The sequence below is a fragment of the Halichoerus grypus genome, chromosome 2 (genome assembly GCF_964656455.1).
Source record: "Halichoerus grypus chromosome 2, mHalGry1.hap1.1, whole genome shotgun sequence".
Lineage (NCBI taxonomy): Eukaryota > Metazoa > Chordata > Mammalia > Carnivora > Phocidae > Halichoerus > Halichoerus grypus.
The window spans coordinates 120,502,397-120,517,380 of NC_135713.1; the positions used below are offsets into that span (position 1 = coordinate 120,502,397).

The 14,984-nt window shown below is 38.8% G+C and overlaps 1 protein-coding gene across 4 annotated transcripts in view; it reads right to left on the reverse strand.

Moving 5' to 3' along the window:
• Nucleotides 1-14,984, reverse strand: part of CTNNA1 (catenin alpha 1) — a 306,638-nt gene that overhangs the window by 109,711 nt on the left and 181,943 nt on the right. For all 4 annotated transcript variants that reach the window (XM_078067460.1, XM_078067463.1, XM_078067461.1 and 1 more), the window contains exons 4-6: nt 11,984-12,150; nt 11,363-11,482; nt 2,044-2,313 (exon numbers count right to left, since the gene is read on the reverse strand). In XM_078067460.1, the coding sequence (XP_077923586.1) occupies nt 2,044-2,313; nt 11,363-11,482; nt 11,984-12,150 (557 nt within the window). The remainder of the gene's footprint in view (nt 1-2,043; nt 2,314-11,362; nt 11,483-11,983; nt 12,151-14,984) is intronic.

Genomic DNA, 14,984 nt, shown 5'->3' on the forward strand with positions numbered 1-14,984 from the left:
AAGAATAAAACCTTCCTCTGTCTCCTCTTCACTCCCCTGACTCCACTGAAATCCAGCTTTACCAGTGGTGAGTGAGGTCAGGTCACAAGCAAGCTTTAGGTACAAGGTCAAACATCAATACCCCCAGGACAGCAGCTACTGGCCTCCCTCCAACTTTTCCATTTAATACAATTTATCCTCACACTGGTAAATGTCTGTGCAAATATTTTCCCTTTAATTTTTCTTTATGGGGACTATTCTTACCGATTTAAAGTTAAAGGCCAAGTTTTTTCTTTAAAAAAGCTTGCCCTTTCCCAATAAGTATACATTTCTTCTTTCCATTCCCAAGAACCCTCAGTTTCAAAACTGAACATGTAAGGCCTCCAGTTCATTATTAACCTACATTTTAGCTGACCATTTTTCTTACCAGATTGAGTTATTACAAGATTTTTCTGGTTGGGGCACCTGGGTGGCTCAGTCAGTTAAGCATCTGCCTTTGGCTCGGGTCATGATCCCAGGGTCCTGGGACTGAGTCCCGCATCAGGCTCCCTGCTCCGCGGGGAGTCTGCTGCTCCCTCTGACCCTCCCCACTCTTGTGCTCTCTCACTCTCTCTCGCAAATAAATAAAGTCTTTAAAAAAAAAAAAAAAAGATTTCTCTGGTTAAAACTGAATACACAATGACTTCTGACCAATAAGAATGAGAATTGAGTGGTCACAGAATTTTAAAAGAGTCATTAAGCTGCAATGGGCCTGCAATCACTTCGTCCAACCCCCTCATTTTATGAAGTCTCACTCTAGTCCTAAGAGGTTAAGGAACCTCTGACATTTACTACTCAAATGAGGGGAAAATGTAATCCTTAGTGCCTTCAAAGAGGCCGATACCTAAGACTGCCAAATTTGAGTGGGGTGGAAAAAAGTGTCAATAAATTTTAAGATGTGTCGTAAGTTTACTATAAAGGCATTTAATGATTAAGGCTCCAGTGTAAAAAGTAATTTCTAACACCATGGTCTGTAGAATTTTATGATTTATGAAGTCTTAAATCAGTCATGCGTTATCAGCAATGTTCAGTTACACAAGCCAAAATAAAGGGTCAGACAAAGGAAGAAAAGATAAAGGCAAGGAAAAACTGTTAAAAACAAAATGTACTCCATTATAGATTCTCTACTTCAAAGCATTCCACTTATGAAAGGATGCTGGCCACATGGAAGGCAATTTTCTCTTATGTTAATAAAAAAAAAAAAAGTAGTAATAATAATGAAACCCAACAGTGGGTTTAAAAGAAAGAAAAAAAGCACTTAAAAAAAAAAATCTTAAACTGCTGCCATCTACTGGAAGCCATGAGGCATTGTGGGTAGAAGTGTTAAAAAAAAAAAAAAACACCACCACCACCAACCAAAACCCCACCAAAAAAAGTTGATATATAAGACAGTGTGAACAGAGAACGTATATACAGAACAGATCCAGGACATCAACTATAAAAAGATAACTACATGGAATTATGCTAAGAGTATTTTAAGCCCAAATTTGCTTCCACTTGATTAAATTTTATATATTATTACAATTTAGTTATTGAGAAGTACATCTAGGCTCTAGGCAGACAAGTAAGATTAACATGATAACACTTGTGTCATAATCACTTATGATGGATCTGTTTTTCCCACTAAACTGTGAGCCCCTGGAGGTCAGAGTCTGCATGCACTTTGCCTCTATCTCCCAAAGCTTTACATCTGCCGAAAGGTTACAATCTTGGGTGAAATGAACCAAACTCATATCCTCAACAAATAATGACCCCATAGGAAATGTAAGTTTTATAAAAGAATTCAGAAGTTTAACAAAAAAGAAAAGAGGAGAAAAGAAGAAAAAAGAGAAAGAAAAAGGAAAAAATTTTGTAGGCCAAGTCAAGATCAAGTAGACCAATGATTTCTAAAATTTCTTTTGACAGAGATTGCAAATCTAAGTAGAAAATGAACTTTCATCAAAACCATGATCACATTTCCCTAGAAACCTCTTAACTTTGGGCAGATGGTCAAGAACCTGAAGTTGCCTCCCAAGTATAACTTACATCAAAATTATTAAGTGCATATGCCAGTTCTCCTCCTCCTCCACCCTGGTGCTGGGAAGCATCGTCTGATGCAGTGGCTTGGGCTGCATTGGAAATGCCTGTGACCGCCTGCTGCAGCTGCTTATATATTAGGTCTCTGTTAGCCTTATACGCTGCAACATCAGGGTGCTGTAGGCATGCCTGGGATGCAGTATAGAGGATTGGAACGTTTTTCTGCAGGATTCCTCTGGCTGCAGCCATCTGATCACGATGGCCCACATCTTTCAGTTCCTATAAAACAAGAAATTGGAACAGTCGTTATATGGGTTCTAGTCATAAAAAAATTTGTCAGTAAATGGTGAAAAGTGAGAAACTCTAATTAGACACAATAGTTTCATGAACAGTCTGGCTTCATAACAAAGGAGGCAGCATGGGCTAGTAGGTAAGAGTTCAAACATTTCCAAATCACACAGACCTGGATTTGAATCTCCAGCTGTACTTTTTCTGGCTATTGTGATCTTATTTAAAATCCCCATACTCAAGGCATCTGGCTGGCTCAGTGTAGAGCATGCGACTTTTGATCTCTGGGTTTTAAGTTCGAGCCCCACGTTGGATGTAGAGATTACTTAAAAATAAAAATCTCTAAAAAAATAAAATAAAATAAAATCCCCATACTTGGTTTCACCTTCTATAAAATAGGAGCAATAATAGGTTTCTCTTTCTAATTGTCCTGAGGATCAAATGGGATAATGCATGTAAAGCACCTAGCAGAACACTAACTAAAAAGCAAAACATAAAACTGACTAGCATCTTCATTACAACTATATAAAGATGTAAGTACCTATTCCAAACAAATTAGAAAAATCATTCAGAGACACATTTAAACAGAGTAAGATTTAGTTTGAGTATTTCTTTTTTACTAAGTTATAAAAGTTCATTATAAGAGTTTTGTGAAATTTGGGATGGGATACCACAAGTGTACATGAAGTATGCAAACCAACCAAGTGAGGATGTAGCAGGCTATTCTCTCAAGTATGCCACTCTGCCCCTCACCCTTCCCTCCATTCCCCCATCCCAAAAATGGCCTTGGGACATAGATCATTAATACATAAAGCTGAGGCTCAGGTGTTCCATGACTTTTATCCAAAAGGTTTTGTTTTTTTTTTAAGATTTTATTTATTTATTTGACAGAGAAGAGACACAGCGAGAGAGGGAACACAAGCAGGGGGAGTGGGAGAGGGAGAAGCAGGCTTCCCGCGGAGCAGGGAGCCCGATGCGGGACTCGATCCCAGGACCCTGGGATCATGACCTGAGCCAAAGGCAGATGCTTAACCATCTGATCCACCCAGGTGCCCCTATCCAAAAGGTTTTTATTTCGTTGTAATACTCTATATACATGTGGTCTTAAGTGAAACTGTCCTTTCTCAATTTTCTCTACCTGTAATTATAATCCACAGATTAAAAAAAATTGAGGTTCCTGGCATGATTCCCAATACTGACATCTACTTGGTAGGCTGAATGGATGCACTAAGTGTCAAATAAGGGATACCAAGGGAAGAGGATATTTCTGGTATCCCACTGTTACTGAAAGTGCTGGGGGTAGGGGTGGGGGGACACTTATATCTTTAGTAAATGTAGATTACCACCACAAAAGAGAAACAGAAGTGATAATCCTAACTGACCAACAGATCTGCTCTGTTTTATGTGTGAACATAGAATTTCAACGTTAATTGCGCCAACTAAACCCTACAGTACAAATTTAAACGTCTTAAAAAAGAATATCACGGGCGCCTGGGTGGCTCAGTTGGTTAAGCGACTGCCTTCGGCTCAGGTCATGATCCTGGAGTCCCTGGATCGAGTCCCACATCGGGCTCCCTGCTCGTCAGGGAGTCTGCTTCGCCCTCTGACCCTCCCCCCTCTCATGTGCTCTCTCCCTCTCATTCTCTCTCTCTCAAATAAATAAATAAAATCTTTAAAAAAAAAAAAAAGAATATCACATGTGTAAACAATAAGAGGAAAATTAACTAAGAAAGGCCAAAGTCAATAACTCAATTTGAAGTCTGACTTAGCCATTTAATGGCTTATCTTTTTAGATGAGTTCCTAATTAAGCATCAGAGACACCTAACTGGCTTCTTTTTTCAGGTACTTCATCTCGCTATGTATTTTAGGTTTGCATCTTCATTCAAACCTTGTATAATATGACAGCTTACTTTTCCTCCTAGAATTCTTTTCTCATTTGGAATCTGAATTTGCAAGTAATAGCTCACAGCACTCCAAATGCCCTGTAGCACAGTACATTAGGCTAAATATTCAGAAACAGGACCCTGTGGATTTAGAGAATCAGTGATCATTTCCAGACTCAAGCTATGACAGGGGGCTAAGGCTAATCATTATGTTTAAACAGATGGTTCGTATGTTTTGTGTGGCATTTTCTAAATGTCTTGCCCTCCACCACCACCTCAGGGACTTAAAGTCTTCTAGGGAGGCATTTGCCTCTAAGTACTTACATGGTCCTCTGTTTTATAAAATGCTTCGCAATTAGCTTTAGAATTCTTCCCTAAGTATCTATAACCTAAATCAGTATAATCTCTTATAAAGGTTACCAAAGAAACTTCTGGTCACCTAAAGCTAATAGGTGCCACAATTACTATTCAACACTTGACTTTCCTAAAGTCACTGCCTGGCTTGGTACGAGAACTTCTACCTTTCTAAAGACTACACTAGAAACAGGACCCCGTGGATTTAGAGAATTGATGATCATCTCAAGACTCAAGCTGTGACAAGGGGCAAAGGCTACCCATTATGCTTAAGCAGCTGGTGTACATGTTGTGTGTGGCATTTTCTACATGTCTTGCCCTCACCAAAATTTATGTCTGATAGACTCCTACTTACCAAGTATGGGGTCTATATTTCAATCTACGATGAAAATGACAACTAAATATCATCATTTGTCCTAACTGCTAAAGTGTTCTGCTTTCTCTCTTAAGAACTATGTCTGCCATAACATAAATAAACTAGATTTTGTTAAATAAAGATAAGAAAATGGGCACTATCACAAGGCAGCACTTGATTTACTATCAGAAGAATAATAATCATAAGTATTATTTTACAAATATGTAGTGGTGATAAGTAATCTGGATTGGTGAAAACATGAGCTATTGAGGAATTTAATAGATTACTCAATGAAACTAGAGTCCCTTAATCCACCTTAGCCTTCATGATTCCCAGACTGTATCAATCCAATTGTGTTTTAAGCAGACTCAGGAACGAACAGAAAACATGAAAAAGAAATGACTGCTTTCCACGTAATTTGAACTAACCATCACATGCAGGGACCAAGAAATAAAAGCTAAGTTCTAAGTAATCTATATCACTCTCTCTACCCAAGAGCTAGAAAGTCAAGTAAAAGTTTCCTCTCATTTCCTTAACAATATAAAATCGTAGCCATGTGATCAAATATGTTCTCTTGTATTCAAACAAATATACTTAAAGAAAAGGTCCAGGGGCGCCTGGGTGGCACAGTCAGTTGAGCAACTGACTCTTGGTTTCAGCTCAGGTCATGATCTCGGGGTAGTGAGATCAAGCCCTGTGTCAGGCTCCATGCTCAGCATGGAGTCTGCCTGAGATTCTCTCTCCCTCTCGCTCTGTCCCTCCTGCTCATGCTCGAGCTCTCTCTCTCAAAAAACTAAATAAATCTTTTTTTTTTTTTTTAAAGACAGAGAGACACAGCAAGAGAGGGAACACAAGCAGGGGGAGTGGGACGGGGAGAAGCAGGCTTCCCACAGAGCAGGGAGCCTGATGCGGGACTCGATCCCAAGTACCCTGGGATCATGACCTGAGCCGAAGGCAGACGCTTCATGACTGAGCCACCCAGGCGTCCTTAAATAAATCTTTAAAAAAAAAATTGGTCCGTAGGCAAACCCAGCCAGTCCTGATTATTTACACTTAAAACACATTACTATCCATTACCACAGTGTCTGTTCAGGTTTTCAGAAAACGAAATCATAAGGGACGCCTGGGTGGCTCAGTCGGTTAAGCATCTGCCTTCAGCTCAGGTCATGATCCCTGGGTCCTGGGATCGAGTCCCACATGGGGCTCCCTGCTGAGGGGGGGAGCCTGCTTCTCCCTCTGCCTGCCACTCCCCCTGCTTATGTGATCTCTCTTTCTGACAAATAAATAAAATCTTTAAATAAAAAATAAAAAAGAAATCGTGGAAGTGAGAGTTCACTACATTTTTAGCAAATATCTCAACAAGCTCTATGTACCCGGGTGGGTGGAATGTAAACATCGAAGTATTCCACCTCTAGCAGATTGAAGAGACAGAGTTGACCACAGGAGACACAGCCAGTCCTCCTTATAGGAGGAGAAACAGAGAAAATCTCTGCCCCTGGGGCCTGGGTTTAAAACTGGCTCCACCTGACTAGATGAACGACCTCAGCAAATTATTTAATCTCCCTGTGCTACAGTTCTTTCATCTATAAAAATGAGTATCTGATCAATTATAGTACCTACCTTATACTATTTTGTGAAGATTAAATGAGTCTGTATTCACAAAAGGTTTATAACAGTGTTTAGCACATAGAAAATACCTTTTTAGAGTCATTCATTATTTTCGGCAACATCCTCACCACTCCCACCACCACACCATGCCCCAGAAAAACCTTAAGGAGAAACAGATAAATTTCAAAGAGCCTGCAGACCTTATGAGTTTTAGCATTTCCTCAATGGGTGGTTGCTGCTTAAATGATCAAGGGAGGCTAAAGAAGCCAGTATATACATCACACCCAAACACTGCTCTTGAGGAAATACCCCTTTTCTGGACTACGGGCTGTCTGCAAAGATAAGAGGCTCAATGAGAAGGTAAATTATTACATACCATGCCTGAGGAAGGAAGAAAAAGTTAAAGGTGAAAACAATCTAGGGCGCTAAACATACAACAGTATAGGAATTCTCCCAGAAAACACACACTGTGAAAAAAAATGTTGCCAGTTACTGAAGGAGACCAATGGGCAATTCCAAAAGGCAGAATCAAGTTTCCACCAGGCTGGGACCTTAGGATAAAATGAGTAGCAGTTTAATTCCCAAGGAAAGCACTAGTTTATAGGAATACACACCAAGACCCATGTCCTACAAAAGACTACTTTATGATCACGAGGCACAAAGGCGCCCACATCTAGCCTACTCAGTGGATTCTACTGCAGAAGGCTAAGGCTAAAGGTTTAAGAATTAGGCCCAAGGAACACTATAAATGACCAGGACATACTACAAACGCAAGACAAACTTTAAAATGAGACCATGCATCAATCAAGACACCAGCAGAAAACAAAATCAAACTGAGTAACTCAAACATGGTTCAGGGACTGTGCTAAAAAGGTATGGGGAAAGTACAGGGAAACCACAAGACTGATACAGCACTTAGGCCTGAAGAGACAAAGAGGCAGCTGTTACCAGAAACCAGGGAGCAAGGTGTGTGGAGTATACCACCTGACAGGGGCTATGACTTTTATCCACCCAGACCAATAAGCAGGGTGGGAGGTAGGGGAATAAATCCCCAGCCTGACCCTTCTATCTCCTCTGATCTCCTACTGATGCTCCCACTGGCCAAACCCAACCAGGACCTAGAGGGCAAAGGAGCCCTGGATGCAGTCCAGACAGGTCAGGTTCCTGGGGCAGAGAACAAGATGAACAACGGTGAAAATGAGATATGGAGGGGCAAATATAAGACCATCCACCAAGTAATAACTTCAAGATTTTAATTACATCTTATTTCAGAAATATTTGAAATTTACTGGTTTTTGTTTGTTTTTTAGTATATCAGGGATTATGTTCAAGGAACTCTTCATATATTCAATGGCACACAGAATTAAAAAGTCAGGCAGTATTACTTTTGAGTAAGTTTTTCCAATAGCATACAAAAGTCTGGTCTATCATTGTGTTCTATCTCAAGAACATCATCAATTTACTTACTCTATCACTTTGCAAAGATAGCCAATATAGTGGCAGTCTAAACGTCCTTACTTTCCTCAAAGTGTAAGTCTTCATAAACCAAGATCAGACTAGGTTTTAAGACAATGAGACTATTCACCAAACTTAATTTTTAAGTATAACTAACATTTATTTCATGTATTCAAATGAGAATTTAGATAAAAAACATTAAGCAAAATAAACTGTGAACATAACTGGGCCAGCATGCCATATTTACAGAATTATCATACTATTAAACAAGTTCTTAGAAATGATTAGGCCCAGCAAAAAGAAAAACTTGTGATTTATATGATGGAGACATAAGCCAACACAGGGATAAGTGATAAAAATACACTGAGCCTACAAGAACTAAATAACTTAGGCAACACATCAAATCTAGCTATATTATCAGGTGTAACATTAAGTAATGGAAATGTAAAACCAGGATCTCATATGTGCAGATCCAGTCTGATCACAACCTAAGCTTGAAATATGGTCAATAACCTTATTAAATACTTTACATACATTATTTAATCTCCTCAATCCTGGGGTAGTTTTTATACTGTTATAAAATAACCGAATGAAAGTTACTAAGAAGACTCCAAAGCTGAGGATAGCCTATATTGGACATTTACTATCCTGACTCCATTTTCCTCATGCCTGTCAGAGCTCTTCCTGGGTGTCCCTGTCCTCAAGAAGGATACCTCCCCTAATCTCAGTAGAAGGGAGATCTTCATGACTCTGAGTCAGACATACAACCGCTTTCCTCTAATGATTAGTGAAGAATGGGTATGTTACACAATTCAGATTTAGGGCAAATCTGTTAGGGGCTTCTAGATCATTTGCTTATAAAAAAGACATATGGAAGAAACAGTTCTTTTTTTCTTGTTGGACACAGGGATGTGTACAAGTATCATGCCTAAAGCTCTTATAGCCATCCAGTGCTGGGCACACTGAACACAGCAATGCTGGAAAATGTCAAAAACCTGGATCCTTGATGATACCGCAAAACCTTTCATCTTAACCACCTCAAAATCACACCTAATTTCGGACTTCTAATTAGTGAGAAAATAAATACCCCACTGTTCAAGCAGTTTTGGAGCTGGCTTTTCTGGTAACTGTAGCATGAAATATCCTAACTGATACAGGTATCAGCAAACAAGAATAAGAATTATCTTTTCAGGGCTTTGTTTTGAAAAAGCACAAGCATGACCAGAACTATGGAAGTTTTAAGAAACTGGATGGTGACATGTGCATCTCCCCTCCACCACATACCACATTCAAAGCACCCTAAGTGCCAAAATTCCAAAGGGCTAGCAAAGCCTGGAAAAATAAGAACAATGATCCACATGCCACACAACACAAATTTGTAACACTATGGAAACTACTAAGGAATACTTAAAAAGTGGCCAAATGTGAGGGAAGAAGGGGGTTAGTTTCTGATAATCAAGTAATTCCAGTAATTTTTTTTTAGGATTACCAAATGTTTACTCTGCCTAATCAGAATGTTCAGGGCGCCTGGGTGGCTCAGTCGGTTAAGCGACTGCCTTCGGCTCAGGTCATGATCCTGGAGTCCCAGGATCGAGTCCCGCATCGGGCTACCTGCTCAGCAGGGAGTCTGCTTCTCCCTCTCCCGCTCCCCCCTCTTGTGCTCTCTCTCACTCTCTCTCTCAAATAAATAAATAAATAAATAAATAAATAAATAAATAAAAATCAGAATGTTCAAATGTACAATGCCATGATTTCATGAAAAAAATTTAAATATCGGGCGCCTGGGTGGCTCAGTCGTTAAGAGTCTGCCTTCGGCTCGGGTCATGATCCCAGAGTCCTGGGATCGAGTCCCACATCGGGCTCCCTGCTCCGCGGGAAGCCTGCTTCTCTCTCTCCCACTCCCCCTGCTTGTGTTCCCTCTCTCGCTGTGTCTCTCTCTGTCAAATAAATAAATAAAATCTTTAAAAAAAAAAAAAAAAATTAAATATCAAAAACACAGCCATTGTCATAATAATAATAGTAAAATGAAGTTAACATTTATTGAACGCTTATTATGTGTCAAGAAACTGTTCAAAGTGTTTTAATATGTATTAATGAATTTAATCTGTACCACAATCCTGGTAGTATGACAACTGTCATAACCGTTTACAGGTAAGTACACTGAGGACCAGAAAGCTTGAATAACCTGCCGGAATTCATGTAAATGTTGGAATCGGGATTTGAACCTATGTAGCCTGACTCCAAAGCCTATGCTGTGATTTTAACCCAGTATGTCATACTGCATCTCAGAAGGTAGAAATTAGTCTTAAATTAAAGGAAGATATTTAGATTAAATAATTCTTCACTTACAAAAATGAAACTAGCACCTTGTTATATTTCTCCTTTGTCAAAGACCATAGCAGGCCCAGCTGTTAGATTACCATGCTGCCTTAAACAATAGAAATCCAAGTGTCTAGAGCTGTACTGGCCAGTTCAATTAAAAGTAAATAAAATTAAAAATTCACTTTCTCAGTCATGCTAGTCACTCAAGTGCTCATGGGCACATGTGGGCTAAATGGCTATAGTATTGGCAGAGATATAACACATTTCCATCATTGGACAGCCCTGGACAAGTATATTTATTATATTAGGGAAAACAAAGCTATTGCATATATGTTAAGAAAGAAAAAAAGAAGAAGAAGAATGTAGCAGGAGGGGAAGAATGAAGGAGGGGAAATCGGAGGGGGAGAAGAACCATGAGAGACGATGGACTCTGAAAAACAAACTGAGGGTTCTAGAGGGGAGGGGGGTGGGAGGATGGGTTAGCCTGGTGATGGGTATTGAGGAGGGCACGTTCTGCATGGAGCACTGGGTGTTATGCACAAACAATGAATCATGGAACACTATATCCAAAACTAATGATGTAATGTATGGGGATTAACATAACAATAAAAAAATTTAAATGCAGAAAAAAAAAACAAAGCTATTGCAGCAAAAGGAAAAATTGTAACTGGAAATCATTATCTTAAAAATTAAGTAATTCCAATAATTTTCAACTGGTTTAAGGTTTTTAAAAATCTGAATTAAACTCTACCACCAACTCAAGTTAATCCTTCAAGGCACATAACAAAGACCTTCTCACCTCTCCAGACACAACTGCAATTGCCAAGCTATTTAAAGTAAAATTTTCATGAAAATTAGAACAGAAGCACAACATGAATGCAACTTAATGACAGCTTTATTAACAATACAATACTAAAAGGATACTTCATAAGTTAAATGTTTTAGTGGAACTATATTGGCAGAGGGAGGTACTGGTACCTTCAGAAAACTTAAGTAAAATCGATTTTTCGCATTAGATAGTAATATAAACAACTTTAATATATCCCCAAATCATGACTGTACCTGTTGTCTTTTGGCTGCCATAATGTTCAGCTTATCCACTTCAGGTTTTAGGGCTTTATACTGTATTCCTAAGTCTTGCTCAGTGCCAGCATTTCTCAGTTTCAAGATACCTTCTTCCACCTATAAAACATACCCCTAAATAAGAAAAATTCTAAACAAAGCAAATCTGTTTGTAAAAAAGAGCTATACTACTTTATTCCTTTTAACAGCTACTCAGATAGCAATCTAAACTTTTTCTTCAGTTTACGTGGCCCTCAAATATTTGAGCACCTACTACATAGGTGCATTATCCTGACTGCTATCTAAAACGATAGAATTTAACACATCTTGGTTTCTCAACTCTGGAACTCTGGTATAAGGAAATGCTTCATCACTCCTGCAGAGGGAAGGAGTCAAAACAGTACCTTTATTAAAATCAAGACTACACAGGCTCATAGCACAGCCAGTCTGAGGTACACTTAGCGAAGAGCAGAAAATGGAAACTAAAGAAAACATTCCTGGTCCACTTAGGTAACCAAGTTCAAAACCAAAACAAACTCTAAGGAATGCTGAATTAACTGTGGCCAGCAGCAGCCTCACTGTGATGGAAAGAACAAATTACAGACACAGGCCTGTACTTACAACTTTCAGCTGAACAAGTAATTTGTAGACATCTGCCATGTCAGCCAAAATAAGCAGCCGGGTAACAGCAGAGAGCAAAGCTCGAGCTGCCCGAACCATGTTGCCACGCTTCACAGAGGAGCAGGGATCATCTGCAAACTCTCCTGCAGCAGTCTTCATCAAATCACCTGTTTTACAGCATGAAAAAACCAACTCATCAGGAATGAACCAAATAACTGGTCTGTGTTTAAAAAAATAGTAATAATAATGCAAACCTTGTATAGCTCATGCACAGAATTGAATTTAAGGGCTCTCATTTTTATTTTCTGTTTTCTTTTGTTTGTTTTACAGCGGTCACTAAGAAAAGCACCCTCCTATATTGCTGGTGAAAACACAGTATCTGGAAAGTGATTTGGTGCTATATATATATAAAGAGCCTTAAAAACACTTCTTTCCAGGGGGTGCCTGGGTGGCTCAGTGGGTTGAGCCTCTGCCTTCGGCTCAGGTCATGATCTCAGGGTCTTGGGATCAGGTGCCACTTGGGGCTCCCCGCTCAGTGGGGAGTCTGCTTCTCCTGCTCCCTCTCCCTCTGCTCCTCCCCACATATGCTCTCTCAAGTAAATAAAATCTTAAAAAAGACACTCCTTTCCCAAAAGGAGCATTACATGTATTGAGGGGGGGTGGATTTCAGTGGGGGAAAAAATGGATCTAATGTGATCTACCCTCACATCCACAGAATGATACAGAAATACAGCAACCATCATGAAGAACCTCCACACTTCATTAACCACCTCAAGAGAGACTTACTGGCATATGAAGACAAACTTGAGTCAATCACTTCCCTCACAGTAAAACAATGACAACAGCTCAAATGTTCAACAATAAGCATCTGGTTAAGTAAATTATGTTATATCCTACAATTGACTATTATGCAAATATTAACATATATATGAAAAAATGTTAACGTTTATGATGAAACCATAGCATAAACAAAATGATAAATATATGTAATGTGTTTTAAAAAAAGAGAAAAATGACAGGAATGCAAAGGCAAGTAACAGTTATACTAGGTTATAATCTGACTCTACATTATTCTGTACTAATAAAAACATTTTCTTTAACAGGTATTATATCCATAATTTTAAAAATTACACTAAAAACATATATTTAGTATAGTTATTAGGAATATCTGAGGTTATATTATACAATCCTAAGTTCAAAAATACTAAGAATTTCTTTATAACGTTTCTTAGAAACTTGTAAAATAACTTACACTTTTTGTCATTCATTTCTATTAATTATCATTTCAAGTGACTACTCCCCCTCTTCTCTTATAGCTTAAGCAAATGGAGGGCCAGGACTATGTTTGTTCTACCAGTTATATGGACAGTACCTATATGGTGACTATCTTTGGATTCCTGGAAAAGCAATTACTCCCCTCCCTTGGCTGAGTATGTCCATTCCAGATTAAAGCCTAAAAGGCCATTCACTCAAGCTCTTCCCTAATATAAAAAGTACACTCTCAAGAAGCCTAGTGACTTCTGAAGAGTCCTACCAAATTTCTCCTATCAAATTTAGCTACAGCATATGAGCTTAGGGGGAAAAAAGTTAAATTCAGTCTCAGATTCATATAGTAGTTGGGCTCAGAAGCACCATACAGTATTAAGAGTAAAGACAAGCTCTGCCTATGTAAGGTCAGATATAACTCACAATGAAGAATTTCACAGTTAAAAAATTTTCCTAGACCTAAGGTACAGACATAGAAAGATAAAGATATATGGCAATGATTATACGGATACATAACATTAAAAATATGTTATCATGATACTTAAATGAGCTCATTCATTCATCTATTTATTCAACAAATATTTGAGCACCCACTATATATCAAAGTCTGATTTAGGTACAGCCCATGTCCTCATGGAAGTCTAAGGAGGGGGGGAAGACAGACAAGCAAATAATTAAAGGCGGATTAAGACAAAGAGCCTGGACTCAAAAGCTCACAAATCAGGGACTATTACAATGCGATCAGAATTAAATGCTATGGGAAGATGGTGGGAAAGCTATTTACTCATGAAGAAGTTGTCTCAAAAGCCTTGTAGAAAAAGATACGTACCTTCAACAATATTAATATTAAATAAGAGATATTGGTCTTATACAACAAAAAGAATTTCACCTATGTATTGAGAGCTTACTACACACTAAAACCAATCCACTGCTAGGGATACAAAGCTTAACAAGACCATCTCTGCTTTCAAGTGGTTTATAATCCAGAAAAAGAAGAATGTGATCACACAGAAATTATGTGGCATTTTAACACACAGGCTATATGAAAGACACAAAAGTACACAGAGTTTCAAAGGAGAAAGCACTAACAACCAGTCTGAATCAGAAGTGAAATGCCAGCAACAATTTTATGGGAAACATGGTACTCTGAAAGGGACCCTACTCTAAAAGGACAGGAAGAATTTTTGGCATTAGAATTAAGGGAGTTAGCATCTCAAGCAGAAGGAACAGCAACATAATAATATCCAACATTTATTAAATGTCCACTCTACAGCACTCTACATATTTTATTTAATCCTATAAATCACCTAGAAAGCAGGTGGTATTGGCCCTTCTTTACAAATGAGACAACTAAAGCTCAGAAAGGTTAACTAACTTAATCATAGTTACCTGATAGTAAATGGGAGAGCCAGGATTTGTAATGCCAATGTTTATGCTGTTAGAACCACTAATCAAGTTGAGATACACAATAAGAAGGCATATTTGGAGGCGGAGTCCTCCAGTCTAACTGGGAACTGAAGGACGAGTATAGAAAGAGCAGAAGATGGGGATGGAAAAGCCATGGACAGAGTACAAAAAATTCCTGAGCCAAAGAAGGAAGTCAAAGTCATACATACATAGGATTAACCCAACAAAAGCACATAAAATAAACCTGACCAGGCGCCTGGGTGGCTCAGTTGGTTAAGCATCTGCTTCAGCTCAGGTCATGATCCCAAGGTCCTGGGATCAAGTCCAA